Genomic DNA, 22,002 nt, shown 5'->3' on the forward strand with positions numbered 1-22,002 from the left:
TAAGAGTGCGCGTAAGCGGCAAGGCCGACCGAGCCGAGGGACTCCTACGCCTCCGGGATACGGATACCTCACTCGTCACCTTCCGTGAGAAGCAACTCTCACTCGCACAAACAATTCTGTTACTGACAAAAAAGTCCGGGTACTCGAAACAAGAGGAAAAGAGACGCAGCTTTACAACACGGCGAGGGTGTGTTTTGGCCTCGGCGGCCGCAGGAAACACACGCTACAAGACAATCCGATCCTGCAGGCTCGGACCTTGACGCTTGAAGGGAGCAGTAGCACCCTCGGCGTCGACAACACCTTTGGCGAGATCCGACCTAGCCTCGGACGGCGACGCGGTCCGAAGATCTCCACTCTGAAGGCGGGTAGGGCAAGCCTAGGATGACAACCGGTTTGAAATCCCACGGTTGAGAATTTACAAATCCGTACACATCGGTTTAATAATAAAAAATGCATCGGTACTCATTACCCCGTGACGGGTATAATTTTCTACCCGTACCCGCTATGCACGGGTGCTACAAACCCATAGGTATACCATAGACACATAATTACACATATATATTTCATCTATATATATATACATATATTTGTACATATATAAATATATATTTCTAAACATGTATAATATATCTAAACCCCCATTGTATATAATATATACACGCGTGTCGGTATGAGAATACCAAACCCGCATCCGTGCCCACAGATACAAACTCATACCTAAACCCGCACCCTATAGAGTTTTTACCTACGGGCACGAGGGTAAAATGTGCCCGTTGACATCCCTATTATGGTCAAGACAGTAGGACACCGATGCGCGAGCAGGTGAGAAGAGACCAACGGGCACTCAGCTAAGCAACCAACCAGCCTTCCTCCCCCGGTCGTCCTCCCTCACTCTTAGTTCCCGACTGACGTGCCATCGGTTGGATGGCGTGCCCCATCCATTGCGAGCGACCGCGAGAGACGATTCAGATTGATCGGTCAGTGTAATGTAGGCAAGCGATATCTGATCAGTGAAATGAAGGTGAAAGCCAAGTCTAGCCTACAGTGTTCTCCCACAACGATTAAATCGTCGCCGGTAATAAGAACGACCAAGCACTGAGACACGCTGACACACTAAGTCATCGACATTTGAAGGACCGGTGAGACGACCAGAGTGGGGTGAGTGGGAGACATAAAAATTTCTCCACTCGAGAGCATTGTGGCTTGATCAAATCTTCAACCCAAAAACACTATGGACTCCAAAAGCACCAACACACTGTGCAAATCAATCCAGTGTTGATTGACTACACCAAGATGCTAGAGAGAAACCAACTCAACTGAATGCAGAAAACCAGAAGCAAAAACACAAAACAACTCAAGCGGCAACGCCGCTCTGATGGCCGGCAGTGTCGGACCGCTGCAGTGTCGCACCTAGGGGTGACAATGGGCTCTAAATTTTACATTATAAAGTTCAAGGATCGGATTAGGATCAGTCTCTATTTCTATTCATTTGGATCGTGATCCATTACCACCCCTAGTCGTAGCTTAAAACCTGCACAGAATCCTCTCAAATTTCACAGGCAGTATGCATAGAAGGAAAGAAGGTGTTTTGTGAAGTTTGATCCTGAGCAAATCACAGAAACAAAAATTGATTCAAAATCTTCATTTGATTGAGGTTTTGTTGTAGTTTTCTCAAATGAACTCGAAACGAAGTGAACTTGGATCACAACCAAAAACTGCTCGAACCTAAAGCTTGAAGTGGTCTAGAGAGTGATCTTCAACCTAAGGTAATCTCCAACACAAACCACTACCCAAGAAATTGATGATTCTCGCCATCCAACGAGAGAAGAGAAGCGAAGAAATGGGAGACAAAATCAAATAAAAAACTACAACAACCAAAAAACCGAGCACATGATTTGACTATCGTTGAACACCCTTCCTCTCAAAATCATGGGTTCACAGATGTGAAGCTACAAACTGTCTACGGATCTCCAAGCTAAGGTCTACAAAAACTAGAGAGTGGAAAACTAGGGTTTTGTAATCAAGTGCTTAATGAGATAGCAAAAAAGATGCCGCACACAACAACCCTCCCACCTATTTATTAGAGGTTATCTCACAAGTCTATCTTAGAGATATATAAAGCTCATCCACTTAATTGGGAGCAAAATGGACCAACTCCTACAATATGTATCTGACGGTCATGTGCTCCACACGAAGTTGCTTCGCCTCGACGCACCCTTCGTGACTCCATGTGCCACCTTCGATTCCCGTAGGAACCGCATCACCGAATTTGCAACCAAACTCGGTGAAACCCGCCATCCATAGCGTTGGGTGGTTTTGAGGCTCAACCACTAAACCGCCATGAGTAGCGTACATATGCGTTTCCCACGTCCTGGACACATGTCCCGCTAGTACTCGACCATGTCAGCGACACGATCCGCTCTGCCACATCCTTGCGCTGGTGCGTGTCCCAGGTGTCAGCCACCACGGCTAGTCACCCGACTTCTCCGGTCCCTTAGTCAAGTCACAACGCTCGTCCTTTGTCGCTTCCGGTCCATCGGTATGAATCCACATGACCTTTACCTTCGTCGTCGAGTATTGTCCCTGTGCTCCACACTTGCACACCACAAGCCGGTATATATGGTTGCACAACACAAGCTCTCGTACTCTGGTTAGTTCAACACTCACACCAAAGCACTATCCATGTTGACAATTACTTATCATCAATCTGAAATATAAGGGACAAGTTAAACTTAAACTTGTGTTCGCAACATCCATCACAGTAGCATGCAGATTAAATAAAATCATATCTCCGAATCAGCAGTCAAGAACACTGCTACGTCATTAAGACGATGGGTGTTGGGCTACGGATTATTTTAAAAACCTGCCCGTGGTTCAGTGGTTGTAACTCTTATTTTAAAGTGAGGACGACCAAACTTTAGGAAAAGCTGGTTAGTTCAATAACCATATAAAAAATATCATCTCGTCATAGTCATGCAATTACCATGCACAAATGATCACTTTTCCGCTTGGCCAAATGCATCAATTTTACAGCTATAGAGTATAGACACTGCACGCTCGTATGTATTCGAATGCATCAATTTTACTGCTATAGACGCTTGCCCGGATCCAACACGCACCCACCCACCATGCTGTTTGGCTGCCTCCATCTCCATACTGACTTCATGTAAATAGTGTTTTGAGACCTGATTTTAATTAGTTTTCTTGTTATATCTCTTGATTAATGCATCCAATTTAAGAAATCGATTTCACTTTTGTGTTCCTGATAATTGTATGAACAAAACTAGATCTCACTTGCTTTTTATTTATTTTTTCGACTTCTTTCTCACCTAGCCAACCAATAAAAATTTGTATTGGCTTGGCACAACAGAGAAACGAAACCCATCAAATATGCCCAATTCATTGAATAATGTTCCAACTCATTTTGACTCAAAATCTCATACTACAGACTCAGATGGGCCACATGAACCAATTAGACCCATAACCTATTTATATGCTAGAGTTCTGCACTTGCATTAGGCTTTACATGTAGACGTCGCATAAAACTTGTTCATCCTTAATGCAAACATACACATATCTTATATGTTGTCCATCACAAAGTTCTTTTAGAAAGTTTAACAAATTCAGAGGAAATTTATGTTAACCCGTTTGATCTAGTATAAAAATACATGTGTTTTGAGCGGGAGTTACACTAATAGGAGAGAGTGCCTACGGAGCAGACACTCAATCGACATATATTAGAACAACTCTAAGAGACTCTCTATATTTTTAAATTGATATAAATATAGATTTTTTTTGAAAAATACTCTCCAACAACTTATTTAAATGTTTATTCAATTATAGTCATCTTCTATTCTGATTTTCTTGCTAGCCAAGGTAGAAAATGTGAATGACTCTCCATAGTGCAGACAAAAAAATGGGACTGTCAGTTATCGGGTCTGTCAATTGTAGGATAGGATAACGCATGCACAGTCACATATTAATTGGTGACACTCGGTTGGGAGGAAAAGACCTTATATTAATATAAGAGATTAAAACATAGTTCCGGTCGAGAAAATCGCCGAATTCTAGACCCCATTCCATCACTAGCGGGCCGTTACCGCACTCTGCAATGGCCCAGTCGGAGAGTGGAGTGTAGGACGTAACTTAGGAGTGGACGGGGCACAACGAGAGGATTATTTTAAGCAAGCCCAAAAATTCACTTCCAGAGGATAGAACCTGGATGGGGTGCTACTCGGAAACCTTAACCATTACGCTAGGATGACACTCAAACATCATCTAATGGACTTGTTTGATATAACTTTTTTTTCTAAAAATTCTGGATTCGTAGATAAACTAGCTATTACGAGAATCTAAATATCGCATGACTTATATATAGATGAAGATGAAAGAGTTTATAGGGTTTATAATATAGAAAGCGACAAAAATTCCTCACATCACGATGACTCGACAGATTCCGTGCTCATATTGATTTAAACGATTTTTATAGAAGCGACTCTCACAACAAACAGACTGAGAAGAGAAGCACTGATAGAATCGGATTCTGACGAACAGAATCCAATTTTTAAGCTGAAACAACACCCACATTAAGTTTTCCGTCCCGTGGTTATAGCGTGGACGATGCGTGCGTGACGAAATGAGTTTACGGACGTTACAGTAGCTAGCTAGTTTCCTTCTCAAGACTTTCGGCTCACCAAATCAAAACGGCCCCGTGTGTATGTTGTTGCCATCAAGCTAACAACCGCAACGGCATCGCAGACGCACGCCTATATATAACCCTCTCCAAAAACTCACACACACAGCGCGCGCGCACGACACGAACTAAGGCCAAGCCGCCGCGCCGCCGCCACCTTTCTTTGCCCAGCCTACGCCAACACCATCCGTGAGCGCCACCATGGACACCGCCGTCTCGCAAAACGCCACGGTTGCCGCGGCGGCCGGTGCCGGAAGCGGCGGCGGGCTGGCGGGCCTGCTCCCGGAGGTGCAGACGCTGGAGGTGCTGGTGGCCGTGTCCATCTTCGTGGCCATCCACTCGCTACGGCAGCGGCGCACGCAGGGCTTGCCGACGTGGCCAGTGGTGGGCATGCTCCCGTCGCTGCTCCTCGGCATCCGCGGCGACATGTACGAGTGGATCACGGGCGTGCTGAAGGCGCGCGGCGGCACGTTCACGTTCCGGGGGCCGTGGTTCACCAACCTCCAGTGCGTGGTGACGGCCGACCCGCGCAACCTGGAGCACCTCCTCAAGACCCGGTTCGGCAGCTTCCCCAAGGGCCCCTACTTCCGCGACACGGTGCGGGACCTCCTGGGCGACGGCATCTTCGGCGCCGACGACGAGGCGTGGAGGCGGCAGCGCAGGGCGGCCAGCCTCGAGTTCCACTCGGCCGAGTTCCGCGCGCTCACGGCCAGCTCGCTCGTGGAGCTGGTGCACGGCCGCCTGCTGCCCGTGCTGGCCGGCGCGGAGGCCGCCGGCGCCGCCGTCGACCTCCAGGACGTGCTCCTCCGCCTCACCTTCGACAACGTGTGCATGATCGCGTTCGGCGTGGACCCGGGCTGCCTCCGCCCGGGCCTCCCCGAGATCCCGTTCGCCCGCGCGTTCGAGGACGCCACCGAGGCCACCACCCTCCGCTTCGTCACGCCCACCGCGGCGTGGCGCGCCATGCGCGCGCTCGGCGTCGGGCACGAGCGCGTGCTCCGGCGCTCCCTGGCCGCCGTCGACGAGTTCGCGTACGACGTGATCCGCAGGCGCAGGGAGGAGCTCGGCGGCGACGACGCCGGGGCCGGGCGCAGGTCGTCGGACCTGCTGACCGTGTTCACCAGGATGCGCGACGAGGACGGGCGGCCGTACACGGACAAGTTCCTCCGCGACATCTGCGTCAACTTCATCCTGGCCGGGCGCGACACCTCGTCCGTGGCGCTCGCGTGGTTCTTCTGGCTGCTCCGCAGGAACCCCGGCGCGGAGGCCAGGATCCTGGAGGAGATCGAGGGGATCCTCGCGGCGCGGAAGGAGGCCGGGGAGGTGGTCGTGGAGGAGGAGGTCGTGTTCAGGCCCGAGGAGGTGAAGCGGATGGAGTACCTCCACGCCGCGCTCTCCGAGGCGCTCCGCCTCTACCCGTCCGTCCCCGTCGACCACAAGGAGGTATGTACGTACGTACGTCGTCTGAAACCATGCATGCCGCCGTACCGTACACACTGAAACAATGCATATATAGTATAGCCGCCTCTATAAAAGCATTCTGTTTATAGATTGAAAAAAAAAACAAGTGCGAGTATTGGCGTGGTTGTTGTCGTTCGTCCTTGTATACAGTGCCAAGTCCCAAGTGTGTGAGCAGATGGCTGTGTCTGCGTGTGGGGGTACGGCTTGAAAGTTGCAATCTGCATGAACTGCAAAAGTAGAGGCTGCCGGCACCAATTTTCATCTCTAGTTCAGCTGCTGCACCCATCTTTCTTGAAGGTGATTTGGAGGGAAAATAACTGAAGACTCGTAAAGGTGATTTACTGATTGCCAACAAGAAATCAAAGAATAGCCACTCCCACTGCCTTGTAAGTAGTACTAGGTTGCTGATTGGTGCACCATAGATTACCTCAACATCACGCAGTTGGTCTAACTGCAACAAATTAGTGTAGTACTTTTTGTTGAAAGAATCAGGAGGGGGGTTTTCAAACTTCCTCCGTCCCAAAATTACGAGTCATTCTAGTTTTTTAGTCAAATCACTTTAAGTATAACTAATATTTTTTATAGCATTTATAATACCAGATAAATACCGTTATATTTTTCTTTAATTACGTTCTCATAGTAACTTATATCTGACGTCATAAATCTTTATAACTATCTCTATAACTTTAGTCAGATTTGAGATGCTTTGAGTCTCAATAAGGCTAGAACGACTTATAATTTGGAACAGAAGGGGTGCTGTTTAGCAATAAGATAGTGGCTAAGGAAATAATTTTGTCATATAATTATTCTCGGTCCATCTGTTTTAATACGCACGGATAAGTCCTTGCACAGATGGGACCTTGAGACCACATCTGTTTTAACAACAATCACTGAAATTCGTCCTGGCCATGATCTTGTCTTGAGCACCGATAACTAAATCAAGAAGCTTAATTATGCACTGTGCAGATAGGACTTTCAATTTGAGACAATAGTAGATCATTATTGGTAACAGTAACTGATTCCAGCCAGTACTGACGCAACGCACGGCAGGTCGTGGAGGACGAGGTGTTTCCGGACGGGACGGTGCTGAAGAAGGGCACCAAGGTGGTCTACGCCATGTACTCCATGGGGCGGATGGAGAGCATCTGGGGCGACGACTGCCGGGAGTACAGGCCGGAGCGGTGGCTCCGGGACGGCCGCTTCATGAGCGAGTCCGCCTACAAGTTCACCGCCTTCAACGGCGGCCCGCGCCTGTGCCTCGGCAAGGACTTCGCCTACTACCAGATGAAGTTCGCCGCCGCCTCCATCCTCCGCCGCTACCGCGTCGACGTCGTCGAGGGCCACCCCGTCGCGCCCAAGATGGCGCTCACCATGTACATGAAGTACGGCCTCAAGGTCACGCTGACCAAGAGAGACAAGACCAAGCTCTGAACTGTTGGTGCCGAGCTGAGCTTGCCAATAAGACTCTGAGACTGAAGAGAGATATACAGTATGAAAGAAGCAGGGCTCTTCATTTGTTTCATTTACATCTAGTATAGAACTTCTATATATATGTATAGATACATATGTATATGTGTTGGCAAAACGCTTGACCTTCAGGTGATGTAACCGGTAATATTGTAGCAGTATTATTTCAATACAACAGCAGCAAGATGCCATGGCATCTGTTTGGAAAAAAAAATCCAGCTTCATCCACGGAATTGGTAGTGGGTTGATAGCTTATCACAGGACCGTATGATTTGTCCAGCCAATCTAATAGGCTGGACAAACCATTGTTTATTTGCCTGGCTTCATCGGCAAAAAAGTAGGCCAGGTAGACAACATCATCATGGGTTGTTGAGAAATGGTTCGCCAACTGCACACTTTGACACAGGCTCAAAATCTGGTTGTTCAACCTCAAGCCCTGCCACTCCACTCTTCGTAGAATTCAGCCACAAATTCCTCCATGAACCTATGCCTTTTCTCAGCTCTCCTTTTCCCGGCCTATGCTCAGAGAAAACTAGGTCTCAGTATATATCAAGCAACTAGGTCTCAGTATATATCAAGCAGATAAAGGAATATAAAAAAGTGAGGGTAGGCTGGGGGTAAACCTCGCTAGATACTATGACACATGCATAAAGGATCAAAATAGGGAGGAAATAACTTAAGACTGTCAATCATGATATTAATCCACGCTAACGGGAGTAGGACCAAGCAAATCTAGTTCCACAAATTATGTGCATAAATGAAGCAAACTAGTTTCTCCCCAAAAGAAAAATGAACTAAACTTGACCTAAATCACTCCATAACTCTTACTAGGTTCATTAGGTGTAGGGACAACGCTTTCTTCCTGAATTTATACAAGATGGATGTTCAGCAATCAGAAGACTCCTATATAAAAAACGAACCATTACCTCTGTCTTCATCATGTCCTTCAGTTTAAAAAGCTTCTCATGAAAATGATTGATTGATGTCTGCTTCTCTTCCTTGGACATGTACTTTTCCTTCGACAAGCTATCACGTGGCAGAATTCTAGGATCATGTAATGCGCTGTTCTTGCTACCACCATATGTAAAACATCTTGCAATACCTACAAGTATCACATGAGAAGACTAAACACAGAGTTCTTTTTTTGAACTGCAGAGGTAACTAAAAATATGTGCATATTTGGTTTTCTTTCCCCATATACTGCATATATGTAGAAAAAAAGTATAAGCACTTATTGGGTCAAGTCAAGAAGAAAACTAGTAGAGAAGCAGAGGTTTCATCTTATATTTTCCCTGCTTTAGCTCATCTAGCCATATTCAAGTTTAAGGGTTGCATAAGTTAATATACTCTTGCAGCTACATGCTATCAGGTATTCAGGTTCAAGGTTTGAATGGCTGGTGGTACACTATTATCACAGAATATCAGATAGATGAAGAGCTACATCAAGTAAATGCTGTTAGAAGACAACTGCCGAGACAAATGAAATATGTGTAACTGCGCCAAGAGATGTTGATGGAGTGCCTCTCTAAGTAGGAGTCAGGAAGCTATACTATTGGTTTGCATTGCTGGTAAAGATACACATAGTGATATTTTCTCATAACAGTCTACCTGGTAAAAACTAATAGTGAAGGAAACATTCAATGGATTTCTTCCAGCAGAATTCAGAAAAAACAGACAAATACAGGAAGAAATGGACCTGGAAAAGGTTGAGTATAACTATAGTTTGCATAGTTGTATCACATCATAATTGTTAAAAGAAATTTGGATCATACAGAATTTAAAACTCCGCTTAAGAAGTGCTTACCAATTGCCCCAATTGCATCCAAGCGATCTGCATCTTGTACAATTGCAAATTCAAGAGTGGGCTCAACAATAGATTTATTTGAAACTTCATTTTTGAACCCTGCAGTTTATTAAAGGGGTTAGAAGGACATTTTGCAATCATAATTGCAAGAATGATTCACTAGGAATAAACAATTATACAATAAGCATACTTATGGATGTTCCTTTTTCCTGTGAATTACTTGGGTTATTCAGATGAAGTAATAACAAAACAGGTATCTTAGCAAACGGCATAACGAATTTCAATTCTTTGCAGCAGTAAAGTGAAGGAACAAGTGGATGAAGATCAATAATCAGGGATTAAGTAAAATGGGCACATGCATATCAAAGAGGAATAAACAACATAAATGCAATGTTTAAACTAGAGTGTGCCCCCAATGAGGTATGTCTTCGAACAGAAATGAAGATGCATAAACATGGATAACTGAATAAGTGAATAGCTCACCCATCCCCTTAATAATTGCCACTATTTCATCCTTTTGGCCTTCATCCAATCCTACCTCTTGAAGAAACATCTCAACGACGCTTATATCCTCCACATTGTTCCTACCCAACATCCACTTAAGTAATCAGTTCATTACATATGAAAGAATCAAACTCGCTCCTCAACACAGTTAACAGTCTATAACTAATGCAGTCTCTACAGCACAAAGGGTTCCACTAACTCTAATTCAATTTCCTTCCACTTCCACCCTTCGGAAATACAAGGAATGAACTTAACAAAACACTAGAAGCTCCCTTACTTGGTATACTTGTAATCTCCTGCACAAAAAATAGTGATACTCAAATGGATTGGAGAGGTAAAGCAAATGAAATCGATAAAGGATAATATGGAGGCGTAGGAAGTTACCAACGTCGTGCAGGAGAGCGGCCAGTTCCACCTGGAGCAACAAACGGCATACGCATCAGGAAACCGGGAAATTTTCCGCGCCGGACTGCACGATAAGGTGAAACGAAGGAGAGGCGAGTCAGTGGGTAGTTACGGTGAGGAGGCGGTCGGGAGCGGAGAGGCCCTCTTCGGCTGCGAGCGAGAGCGCAAGGTCTCGGACGCGGAGCGCGTGCGCGGCGTCGTGGGAGGCATCGCGCCCGCCCATCTCCCTCTCCACCAGCTCCTCCGCTCGCCGCACCGCCGCCGCCATTTCGACCTCCGGAGTTTTTCTTTCACGCCTCGACCTTCAGAAATTGAGTACCAGAGTCTCGCACGAGGGCAAAGCTAACACGGAAGTGGAGTTCTAGGCTGGCTCCAACCTCCAACAGCAGTTTTACGCCGACTCCAACAGCATCTCTACATGGTGAGGGTTATTTAGACCAGATTCTTTTATTTAGGACTAGTTTGATAACTACGTTTTTCTAAGAAATTTTAAAACATTAACTAACTTTTTTATTGAAAAAATAAAAATCTCGTGGGAAAATAAAGTTCTCAGAATAGCCCTTAAAGCGTATTCTAAACACCGTCTCTTCTTAGATCTATCCATAAATGGATTAAACAAAATAAAATACACACATATGTAAGATATTATAAAGTATAATAAATATATATATATATAGAAATCTGAAGAAAAATATATCTATGATAGGACATTTTTCGGTTGCATAGAGATTAAAGGAGATTAAGAGAGATTAAATTCCTTTATATTTAATTTTAACTAGTAAAATACTTAATTCACTCTCACCCCTCTATTCCATTTCTAACCAAACAAGCCCTAGAGGTTTTTAGGAGGACGAGATATAAAGAAAATTGTTAAAGTGAAATTTCACCCGAAAATTGTTAAAGAGCTTAGAAAATTTATAACTTATCTGTTTTAACTTCGAATTTAGTGGTTCTTGAACCTACGATCTCGTAACAACGTGTAGAATATTAATATGTAATTTGATTCTATGTTTGGTCTAATATTTTTGTATTCATTATTTGCTTATTTGTATGTATTGCTACGAGTAGAAGCGATGTTACGAGGAATCTGAAGCCCAACTTTGATAAAGCGCCCGAGCAATTGGATTTGCAAATAAAAGGTAAGTTATGTTCTTGATCATATTCTTTGGCCTATAAATATTAACTTTATATTATCACCCTGCTTGCACTATTAGGTTAAATTGATGGGACCTAATAGGTTACCTAGTCTTGTTTACCCTGCATCTTGTATACAAATGAATTATTTGGTAGTTTTGCTATTGCTCTACCTACGTTTTGAATTAATGCTACATATGATATTATGATCATGTTTTATTGTCAATGGGTTATTTATTGTTCATGATAAGATCGTTTTGTTGAATTGAAACATGGAGAACCACTCAGGAAAACAATGCTACAACAAGGATGGAATGGGACACCCTTGGCTAATTAATTAGTAAAGCTAGTCAGAGATTACCTTACCCGAAAGGGGCAAGCGGTAAGTGAATCATTGCAAAGTATAGGGAGGTTCTCGGATCGGTCATATGTTGAGATGATTTTTCAGACGAGGAATTCATATACTTCCTTTTGTCTGAAACCGTAGCGGGTCTTCTCAAGCTATTGGAACTTTGTAAAGGTCACACAGTGTGCCCTCGCCAACTCACCTCGGAAGTGTTTAAAAGTCCGATCAACCTGAGATAAAAAAAGGAAACATGTCTTGTAGTAAAGATGTGCAACCTTTACAGAGTGTAAAACTGGTATATCAATCATTCTCACGGTCATAAGCGACTCGGACACTCACATGATTAAATGATGGAACTAAATTTAACTTGTCATGCACTGCATTATGGGAATTATTATTTGTGATTTTTAATTGGGATGATATTTACATATACTTAGTAACTGCTAATAAAATTTTGACAAAAAAATTAAAAGCTATGCTTAGCTTCAATCACATTACTTGGTAAGCCTTACACTACACTTTTTCTCCACACTTGCTGACCGATGACCGTATAAGACCTCACCCTTACTATAATCATACTAGGTTAAGAACAGGTACCGCTGGAGGATCATGAAGATGAGTTCGAAGAGGTCTAGACCGTCTTGTCCCAGTCAACTATGGTTGTGGAGGATCATTGTCGTTATATGGTGTAATTTATTTAGTTATTTTGTACATAAATTTTATTAAGCAATAAAAATGTGACATTGTTTTCTGTACACTAAGGGCTAGTTTGGAAACCCCAATTTCCCACGAGATTCTCATTTTTCCAAGGAAAATTAGTTTATTTTCCCTTGGAAAAATAGGAATCCCTTAGGAAAATGTAGTTCCCAAACTAGCCCTAAGTCGTCATATGTGTGAAACTTGATCCTGACACATATGTGAGATGCATCTAGATTTGTCCTTAAATCCGGGTGTGACATGTGTGCATGAATCAAATTCTAGAACGAACTTGAAGTCCTGAATGCCTGACACTGATGGCCCGAACCAGTGAAGCTCTGAAGGTGAAGACTGAACCTACTACTGCGTGTTATGTGTGCTATTGTGCTAGTATTGGTAGATTTGATTATTTATTTGCTATCAATATGCAGTCCCCTTGCTAGTTTAGTAGGTTATTTGATAAAATTACATTTTATGTTTATAGGGAAATAGACAAATTTCTTATCAAGGACCAAAGGAAAGATGTTTCTAATTCTAATACAATTGGGATAAATAATCTTGGATACCTTGCTACAAAGATGGTTGAAACAGATAGCCACATATATTTCAGATTAGTGTATTGTCTTGTTGAGATTGCATTGATCTTGCTAGTGGCAACTACAACTTGCAACCGTTGAAGCATTTTGAAGGCTTAAGAACTCGGAAGATAGATTTACCTCGCAACATCAACTCATGAACGATATGTATTGATTATTGTATTTCTAGAATTCATATCGACTTATTTTGAGCTACATATTTCTTTAATATTTAACTTATATCGTGCTTCTAGTGTCATATTAAACATTAATTTCATTCTTTTTTGTTTGGTTTAAATTTTTATAGCCTTAGCTTATCAACCCCTTTGTTGGATCAATTCTGGATCCGCCACTAGTTCTGGATGAAATGGGATTTGAGTTTTACACCCTAATCCCTCGATGCCTTTTGGTTTTGAGATTAGAGTTAGGGTTTACCTGATCTGAATCTCCATGTTCTTCCCCTTTCTGTTAAATTGGGGTTTTGGGTTTCGATCCCTGAATCCGTTTCTGTTCAATTTGGGACTTAAGGTTAGGGCTACCACCCTACTCTCCTTATGTTTTTCCTTCTTCTAATCCCTCTCTAGGTTCTTAATTCTAGGTTGAGGTAGGTTAGGATGAAGCTCCAAGCCTTCCCTTCTTGACCCAAGACTCTGCTTAGACTCTTAGCCACTAGATTAAGTGAACTAGGGTTCTTAGGGTGGCTTCGATGTCGTGGCTGCTAAATGCTAGGTGAATCGGGACTTGAGGGAATGTGGCGACTACGGTTTTAGTTGCGCGCAAAGCACTGGCGTCCGTGTTGGGTCGATGCCTTGTGATTCGGGAGGCCACAACCACATGTTCGATTTGCGCTTCCCATCAAGGCGCGTGGAAACCATGTGAGGGAAGTTTCTATGCTTATCCAACTCTAACAAAGCCATCTCCGTTCTTTAGACTATCTCCAGCAGCTTATTCAGACCCATACCTATACCCATATCCAAACTCTACTCTGTAAACATTACAGTTTACAGTGTAAAACATTGTTTATTGATAAACTTTGGGTGAACTCCTTGAGTCGGACTTAGTATCTTTTCTAGGGCACCATCTGTTTTTTTTTTCATGTTATGCGAGTCTCATCCAGAATGTCAGAATCGTCCAAACGTACTGCACAAGCCATATAATAAGCTGTGACTTCGTAGGCATTGCCGTACTTGACCGTATAATTCCCGCTCGTTGCTTCGGCGCCAATCACCCAGATTCCCTCAGCTAATCCGATGGTTAACGCATAAACCATGTCTGATCGAGGAGGCCATTAACTAATCATTCTTTCTTGTTCGAAGGCCGCCTTACTAATATCGGCGAAGCGGAGTCCAGCAGGATTTGATTATACCCTATTATTATAGGTTGCTGGGCTGGGCTGCTGCCTGCTGGCCACCAGTTCGTGCACGCGGCCGCGTGCATTTGGTGCATGGCTCCGGCACACGAGGACGGGCGACGGCGTGGCCGGTGGAGCGGCCTCAGCTGGGGCACCCTGTTCTGCTTCGGGAGCCAGAAGGCGTTGGCGGCGGGGACGACGGCACCGTGGGAGAGGTCGCGGTGGAGGAAGAGGCGCACCGTCCCGGTGGACGGCGACCTGGTGGTGGGGACAGCGGCTGATTCGGAGGTGATAATTCGCGGCAGCGGCAGCGGCACCGGCACCGACGAGGAGGAGTCTCGGCAGCGGAAGGGGCTTCTTCGCCTTCCGGGATGCTGCTTCTTGGACCCGGCGCGCGTGCCTGGCCGCAAGGTGAGAACTGAGAAGTAAAGAGTCGATCGGTATAGCGAATGTCTGGACCGTGTGCCATACGGCTCGTGTTTTGTGTTTTGTACACACTCATGTTGGTGTTGCTACTCATCACAGCGTAGCACCATGGACAGCAGAGGCGGCGGCCGCAACAAACAACGGAACCTAGATCGCACGGAGTCGCCGCCGCCGCGGCGGCGGTCACAGAGCGGTAACAACTCACCGTCCGAAGCGTCGCAGTCGCAGATCCAAGCCGCCGGTGGCAGCAACAGCACCGGCAGCCGCTCCCGCGGAGCCGAGCGACCCCGGAGTGTTCCGGTCCAGACGACGCAAACGCCCACCGAGCCGAGCAAAACGGGGTCCGGCGGCGTGGGCGCGTTCGAATTCGGCCCTGTGGTGGGGCTGTCCGTGGTGGTCGCGGTGTCCATGGCGGGACTGCTGGGCGGGTGGCTCTGGGCCGTGGCCTGCGTGTGCGCCTGGCTGGCCGCCCTGTCTAGGCTTCGGCGGAGGAGGGAGGCGGCGGCGGTCGACGAGGACTCGGCAGATCACGAGAAACCCGCCGTGCTCCGGGGAATGCTCGAGCGGGGTCGGAGGAAGGCCGCGGCGACATAAACTGTGCGCTGTGTACTATCTTGAATTTTTTTTTCACGAAATTGTTGTCACGCCCGCCAGCCACGCGAAGCGAAGAAAGACATGTTCTCTGTACATAAACATGGAAGCAAAAGTGCATGACTGACGGCGAAATCTGTATCAACGGTGGTGGTAACGCACCACACAAAATATGTTGGTTATTTCTCGCAACATGTAAATATAACTAGTCATATGCATTGCTATTGTTTATATATAACATAGAATAAATTTTGTTTTAATAAAATATATATTTTCTATTGATTAAGTGAGTGTAAATATAGAGCCAACAATCAAGGTTCAAACACTCACTTATACATAATTCTACCTTATTTTTTACATAATTTTTTTTATTATAGTAGTAGAGAAGAGATTATAGACATGTGGGTTGATTCTAAACAAATGTAGTTTTTTTTAAAAAATATTAACGTGGGCATTGAATCTAGTGCTTTAATATAATAGAGATAGAGACTTGCATATAGCTTTTACTAACGCTTTAATCTCACGGATGACATGATGAAAGGGGTTGCTGGTGGCAGCTCAAGTGAAGGGGGAGAGGAGGGGGCGGCGGCAGGGGCCAGAGGAGGGGGTGACAGAGTCACAGACAAGGGAGGGGAAGAGATGAGATACGATTCAAATAATATCATTGGATTTAAGCAAATAATGGAGAATGTATTATCCAACGATTTAAAATATTGGTTTTGATAGTGTGTTAATTTTGGGTGCAATTTGTTTGGTGAATCTAGTGGAGGTTACGAACGTGGGGTGATTTGGTTGGTTGGATTTTGGAAAGTTTAAACTGGTACGATGGATTATATAGCGGTATAGATATAACTAACGAATTCGGTGTATGTTCATATGGTTTTTATTTATAAGTATAATAAGTATAAAACACTGAGATATATATGTTTAGTTAGCTAGATATGTGTAGATATAATATGAAACCATGGAAACTTAGCAGAGAAGAGACGATTGTTTGTTAACTTTCTCAAATCTCTGAGATTACATTTCTTTTAGCTGGGTGTTGAGGAGTCTCATTTGGAACACATGAATTTTGCATAACTGAATCGCATCGGGAGGAATATTATTTTTACCATTTTTTTCTTCTAGCTAGCTTTGTCATAAATTAAACTTTTAACTGTTCCCATCAATGTCCAAAATTATACATGTATAACATAGAACTCTTTTCTTTGAAGATATATAAAGCTACAAATTTAAAAAGATTTGACTTAATGCGGTACCGATCTAAGATAATTGAAATATACTCGTCTGTTTAGATTTCTTACGATGAAACCTACGTACCCATATTCAAGAGTCTTCCATTTAATGTTGTCGGTGACCGTAATTAGGGGTACCCTAAGACTTCTAATCTCAGCCGGTAACCCCTATCAGCACAAAGCTGCAAAGGCCTGATGGGTGAGATTCAGGTCAAGACTCCGTCCACTCAAGGGACGCGATCTCGCCTCGCCCGAGCCCCGCCTCGCCCGAGCCCAGCCTCAAGCAGGAACAGTAGACCAAGGCAGATTCACGCCTCGCCCGAGGGTCTCCTCAAGCAACGAACGCACCTTCGACTCGCCTGAGGCCCAGCTCGGACAGGCTTCGCGGAGAAGCAACCTTGGCCAGATCGTCTCGCCAGCCGACCGGATCGCAGGAGCATTTAATGCAAGGATCGCCTGACACCTTATCCTGACGCGTGCTCTCCAGTCGACAAGGCCGAAGTGACCGCAGTCACTTCGCCCCTCCACTGACTGCCCTGACAGGAAAGCAGCGCCGCCTGCGCCGCTCCGACTGCTGTGCCACCCGCCAGGGTGAGGCTGACAGCAACCAAGTCCAGCCTCAGGCGCCATAGGAATCTCCGCCTCGCCCGACCCCAGGGCTCGGACTCAACCTCGACTCCGGAAGACGGTCTCTGCCTCGCCCGACCCCAGGGCTCGGACTCAACCTCGACTTCGGAAGACGGTCTCCGCCTCGCCCGACCCCAGGGCTCGGGCTCCACCTCGACCTCGGACGACGGTCTTCGCCTCGCCCGACCCCAGGGCTCGGACTCGACCTCGACCTCGGACAACGGTCTCCGCCTCGCCCGACCCCCGGGTTCAGACTCAGCCTCGACCTCGGAGGAGCCACCGCCTCGCCCGACCTCGGGCTCGGACCGACCACGTCGCAGGGGGTACATCATTACCCTACCCCTAGCTAGCTCAGGCTACGGAGAACAAGACCGACGTCCCATCTGGCTCGCCCCGGTAAAACAAGTAATGATGGCACCCCACGTGCTCTATGACGACAGCGGTTCTCAGCCCCCTACGGAAGCAAGGATACGTCAGCAAGGATCCGACAGCCCCGACAGCTGTGCTTCTACAGGGTTCAAGCGCTCCTCCGACGGCCACGACGTCACATGAACAGGGTTCCAACACCTCTCCGACTGCCACGACGGCATGTACATAGGGCTCTGGCTCCCCTCTGCTAGACACGTTAGCACACTGCTACACCCCCCGTTGTACACCTGGACCCTCTCCTTATGTCTATAAAAGGAAGGTCGAGGGCTCTCGTACGGAAAGGGTGGCCGCGCGGGAGAACGGGCTGACGCGTAGTCTCACGCCCCCCCTCTCTCTCTCTCCCTCGTGAACGCTTGTAACCCCCTACTGCAAGCACATCCGCCCTGGACGCAGGACAACACGAGGCCGCGGTTTCCCCTTACTGTTTTCCCCCCTTGCGTTCCGTCTCGCGCCGACCCATCTGGGTTGGGACACGCAGCGACAATTTACTCGTCGGTCCAGGGACCCCCCGGGGTCGAAACGCCGACAGTTGGCGCGCCAGGTAGGGGCCTGCTGCGTGTTGACGAACAGCTTCCCGCCAAGCTCCAGATGGGGAGTCTCCAGCTACCTCTCCAACCCGGGACGAAGCTCCGTTTCGGGAGTCTCGAGTTCATGTCCCTCGACGGTAGCTACGACATGATACTCCTTCCTCCGCCGCGCGACAACGACAATGGCAGCCGTCAGCCCGCTCGCCGGCGGCGGAATCGACGACGTCTTCCCCGCGTGGCGGAAAAACAGCATCCGAGTGTGTCCCGTCATGTTCCTCGTCGACGGGGAAGGAGGCGGGGCAATCATGGCCAAGTAGGAGGCGACGCCTCATCGGCTGTCGAGCGAGTCGACGACACCGGCGCCCCAGCGGGGGACACGTCGGGCGTTGACCTCGCGTCTGAGACGAAGACGAGCGTCGTTTCCCCGCAACACGCCAACCCCAAGCAGACGGACGACGCCAGCACCATCGCGAAGGACTTGCTGAGCGTTAGCCTCGTACCTGAGATAACGGTGCAGTCCGTCCCCGACGCGACTTCGTCACCATCCGTCGATCAAGAGGTACCGTCCGTTTCCCATCCTGTGCCTTTTAGATTCAGCTTCGACCCACCAAGCGACCTCGCTTCGGTGGACGCTTTCATAAAGGCATATCCAAACCTTCCGGGGTACCATATGTGGTCAACCTGGGACCGATTGACGACCGTCTTGACCTACGAGCCTCCGGGTTCTGAGGAAGATGACGAGCCCGACTCTGGTTGGGATTTCTCCGGGCTCGATAACCCTAGTGCCATGCGGGACTTCATGACCGCATGCGACTACTGCCTCTCTGATTGCTCCGATGATAGCCGCAGCCTCGGCGACGAGGACTGCGGCCCAAGTCGCGAATGTTTCCACGTCGATCTAGGGGGTCTCGACGAAGGCAACCACCTTGGTATGCCGGAGAACGGCGATCCCCCTAGGCCTGCGCCTCGCGTTGACATCCTTCAGGAGCTAGCTGTGGTCCCAGTCCCTGCAGGGGGTCAGGACGCACAGCTCGAGCAAATCCGCGAGATGCAGGCCAGGCTCGACGAGGAAGCAGGACAACTTGTGCAGCACTGGCCGAACATCGGGCAGGAGCGGGCAGGCCGAGCACCGACCGGAGAAGCGCGTCATCTGGCCCAGGACGTCCAGCACCGCATCACCGACAATGCCAGGGCAAGGCTGCCCCCGGCTTCCAGTGGGGTCGGCCAGAACCTGGCTGCAGCAGCAATACTACTCCGAGCGATGCTGGAACCATCCACCACCGAGGGGCGGCGTATCCAGGGAGAACTCAAGAATCTCCTGGAGGATGCCGCGGTCCGACGGGCCGAAAGCTCTGCCTCCCGGTGGCAGGGGTACCCCCGGAGCATCACGCCGCGACTTCCCGATTCATGCGGGAAGCCTCGGTCCACACCGGGCGCACGCGGGACACAGCGCTTGCGGCCCCGGGCCGCCTCGGCAACGAGCACCATTGCCGCGACCGGTGAGCCCACCTCGACGAGAAGGTGCGCCGAGGCTACCACCCCAGGCGTGGGGGACGCTACGACAGCGAGGAGGATCGGAGCCCTTCGCCCGAACCACCCGGTCCGCAAGCTTTCAGCCAGGCCATACGACGGGCACCGTTCCCGACCCGGTTCCGGGCCCCAACTACCATCACCAAGTACTCGGGGGAGACGAGGCCAGAACTGTGGCTCGCGGACTACCGGCTGGCCTGCCAGCTGGGTGGAACGGACAATGACAACCTCATCATCCGCAACCTCCCCCTGTTCCTCTCCGACGCCGCCCGAGCCTGGCTGGAGCATCTGCCTCCTGCGCAGATCTCCAACTGGGACGACCTGGTCAAAGCCTTCGCCGGCAACTTCTAGGGCACATACGTGCGCTCTGGGAACTCCTGGGATCTCCGAAGCTGCCGCTAGCAGCCGGGAGAATCCCTGCGGGACTACATCCGGCGATTCTCGAAGCAGCGCACCGAGCTGCCCAACATCACAGACTCAGATGTCATCGGCGTGTTCCTCACCGGCACCACTTGCCACGACCTGGTGAGCAAGCTGGGTCGCAAGACTCCCACCAGGGCGAGCGAGCTGATGGACATCGCCACCAAGTTCGCCTCTGGCCAGGAGGCGGTCGAGGCCATCTTCTGGAAGGACAAACAGCCTCAGGGGCGCCAGCCGGATGACGTCCCCGAGGCATCCGCTCAACGCGGCGCGAAGAAGAAGGGCAAGAAGAAGTCGCAAGCGAAACGCGACGCCGCCGACGCAGACCTTGTCGCCGCCGCCAAACAAAAGAACCCTCGGAAGCCTCCTGGAGGCGCCAACTTGTTCGACAAGATGCTCAAGGAGTCATGCCCCTATCATCAGGGTCCCGTCAAGCACACCCTTGAGGAGTGTGTCATGCTTCGGCGCTACTTCCACAAGGCCGGGCCACCGGCGGAAGGTGGTAGGGCCCCCAACAACGACAAGAAGGAAGCCCACAAGGCAGAGGAGTTCCCCGAGGTCCATGACTGCTTCATGATCTACGGTGGGCGGGTGGCAAACGCCTCGGCTCGGCACCGCAAGCAAGAGCGCCGGGAGGTCTGCTCGGTGAAGGTGGCGGCGCCAGTCTACCTAGACTGGTCCAACAAGCCCATCACCTTCGACCAAGGCGACCACCCCGACCGCGTGCCGAGCCCGGGGAAGTACCCGCTCGTTGTTGATCCCGTCATCGGCAACGTCAGGCTTACCAAGGTCTTCATGGACGGGGCTGCAGCCTCAACCTCATCTACGCCGACACCCTCGGGCTTTTGCAGATTGATCTGTCCTCGATCCGGGCCGGTGCGGCACCCTTTCACGGGATCATTCCCGGGAAGCGCGTCCAGCCCCTTGGACAACTCGATCTGTCCGTCTGCTTCGGGACTCCCTCCAACTTCCGAAAGGAAACCCTCACGTTCGAGGTGGTCGGGTTCCGAGGAACCTACCACGCAGTGCTAGGGAGACCATGCTACTCCAAGTTCATGGCCGTCCCCAACTACACCTACCTCAAGCTCAAGATGCCGGGCCCCAACGGGGTCATCACCATCGGCCCCACGTACCGACACGCGTACGAATGCGACGTGGAGTGCATGGAGTACGTTGAGGCCCTCGTCGAATCTGATGCCCTCATCGCCGACATGGAGAGCCTCCCCAAGGAGGCGCCAGATGCGAAGCGCCACACCGGCAACTTCGAACCAGCAGAGGCGGTTAAGTCCGTCCCTCTTGATCCCAGCAACGACACCTCCAAGCAGATCCGGATCGGCTCCGAGCTCGACCCCAAATAGGAAGCAGTGCTCGTCGACTTTCTCCATGCAAACGCCGAGGTTTTTGCGTGGAGTCCCTCGGACATGCCTGGCATACCGAGGGAAGTCGCCGAGCACTCGCTGGATATCCGAGCTGGAGCCCGACCCGTGAAGCAGCCTCTGCGCTGATTCGACAAAGAAAAGCGCAGAGCCATAGGCGAGGAGATCCACAAGCTGATGGCTGCAGGGTTCATCAAAGAGGTATTCCATCCTGAATGGCTAGCCAACCCTGTGCTTGTGAGAAAGAAAGGTGGGAAATGGCGGATGTGTGTAGACTACACTGGTCTAAACAAAGCATGTCCAAAGGTTCCCTACCCTCTGCCTCGCATCGATCAAATCGTGGATTCCACTGCTGGGTGCGAAACACTGTCGTTCCTCGATGCCTACTCAGGGTATCACCAAATC

At 48.7% G+C, this 22,002-nt stretch overlaps 3 protein-coding genes across 3 annotated transcripts; 2 read left to right on the forward strand and 1 right to left on the reverse strand.

The window, feature by feature from the left end:
• The first annotated feature begins 4,825 nt into the window (after nt 1–4,825).
• On the forward strand, nt 4,826–7,826 carry LOC100217282 (uncharacterized). The gene is made up of 2 exons (NM_001143633.2): nt 4,826–6,136; nt 7,205–7,826. The coding sequence occupies exons 1-2, from the start codon at nt 4,895–4,897 to the stop codon at nt 7,583–7,585; spliced, it is 1,623 nt and encodes a 540-aa protein (NP_001137105.2). The 5' UTR covers nt 4,826–4,894; the 3' UTR covers nt 7,586–7,826.
• On the reverse strand, nt 7,749–10,697 carry LOC100281834 (uncharacterized). The gene is made up of 7 exons (NM_001154754.3): nt 10,447–10,697; nt 10,314–10,344; nt 10,207–10,225; nt 9,909–10,009; nt 9,426–9,524; nt 8,548–8,723; nt 7,749–8,137 (listed from the first exon to the last, which is right to left on the reverse strand). Exons 1-7 carry the CDS (start codon nt 10,600–10,602, stop codon nt 8,051–8,053), a joined length of 669 nt encoding a protein of 222 aa, NP_001148226.1. The 5' UTR covers nt 10,603–10,697; the 3' UTR covers nt 7,749–8,050.
• Nucleotides 10,698–14,068: 3,371 nt separating this feature from the next.
• LOC103643438 (uncharacterized) lies at nt 14,069–15,718 on the forward strand. The gene is made up of 2 exons (XM_008666620.4): nt 14,069–14,847; nt 14,962–15,718. The coding sequence occupies exons 1-2, from the start codon at nt 14,530–14,532 to the stop codon at nt 15,454–15,456; spliced, it is 813 nt and encodes a 270-aa protein (XP_008664842.1). The 5' UTR covers nt 14,069–14,529; the 3' UTR covers nt 15,457–15,718.
• The last annotated feature ends 6,284 nt before the right edge of the window (nt 15,719–22,002 follow it).

The sequence above is a fragment of the Zea mays genome, chromosome 1, assembly GCF_902167145.1.
Source record: "Zea mays cultivar B73 chromosome 1, Zm-B73-REFERENCE-NAM-5.0, whole genome shotgun sequence".
In the NCBI taxonomy this organism is placed as follows: Eukaryota; Viridiplantae; Streptophyta; class Magnoliopsida; order Poales; family Poaceae; genus Zea; species Zea mays.

Coding starts and splice junctions, on each gene's coding strand:
- LOC100217282 (NM_001143633.2), top strand. CDS start 4,895: ATGGACACCGCCGTCTCGCAAAACGCCACGGTTGCCGCGGCGGCCGGT. Junction 6,137..7,204: donor TCCCCGTCGACCACAAGGAG/GTATGTACGTAC, acceptor AACGCACGGCAG/GTCGTGGAGGACGAGGTGTT.
- LOC100281834 (NM_001154754.3), bottom strand. CDS start 10,602: ATGGCGGCGGCGGTGCGGCGAGCGGAGGAGCTGGTGGAGAGGGAGATG. Junction 10,345..10,446: donor CTCCCGACCGCCTCCTCACC/GTAACTACCCAC, acceptor TTGTTGCTCCAG/GTGGAACTGGCCGCTCTCCT. Junction 8,724..9,425: donor GGATGCAATTGGGGCAATTG/GTAAGCACTTCT, acceptor TGATACTTGTAG/GTATTGCAAGATGTTTTACA.
- LOC103643438 (XM_008666620.4), top strand. CDS start 14,530: ATGGCTCCGGCACACGAGGACGGGCGACGGCGTGGCCGGTGGAGCGGC. Junction 14,848..14,961: donor CGCGCGTGCCTGGCCGCAAG/GTGAGAACTGAG, acceptor TACTCATCACAG/CGTAGCACCATGGACAGCAG.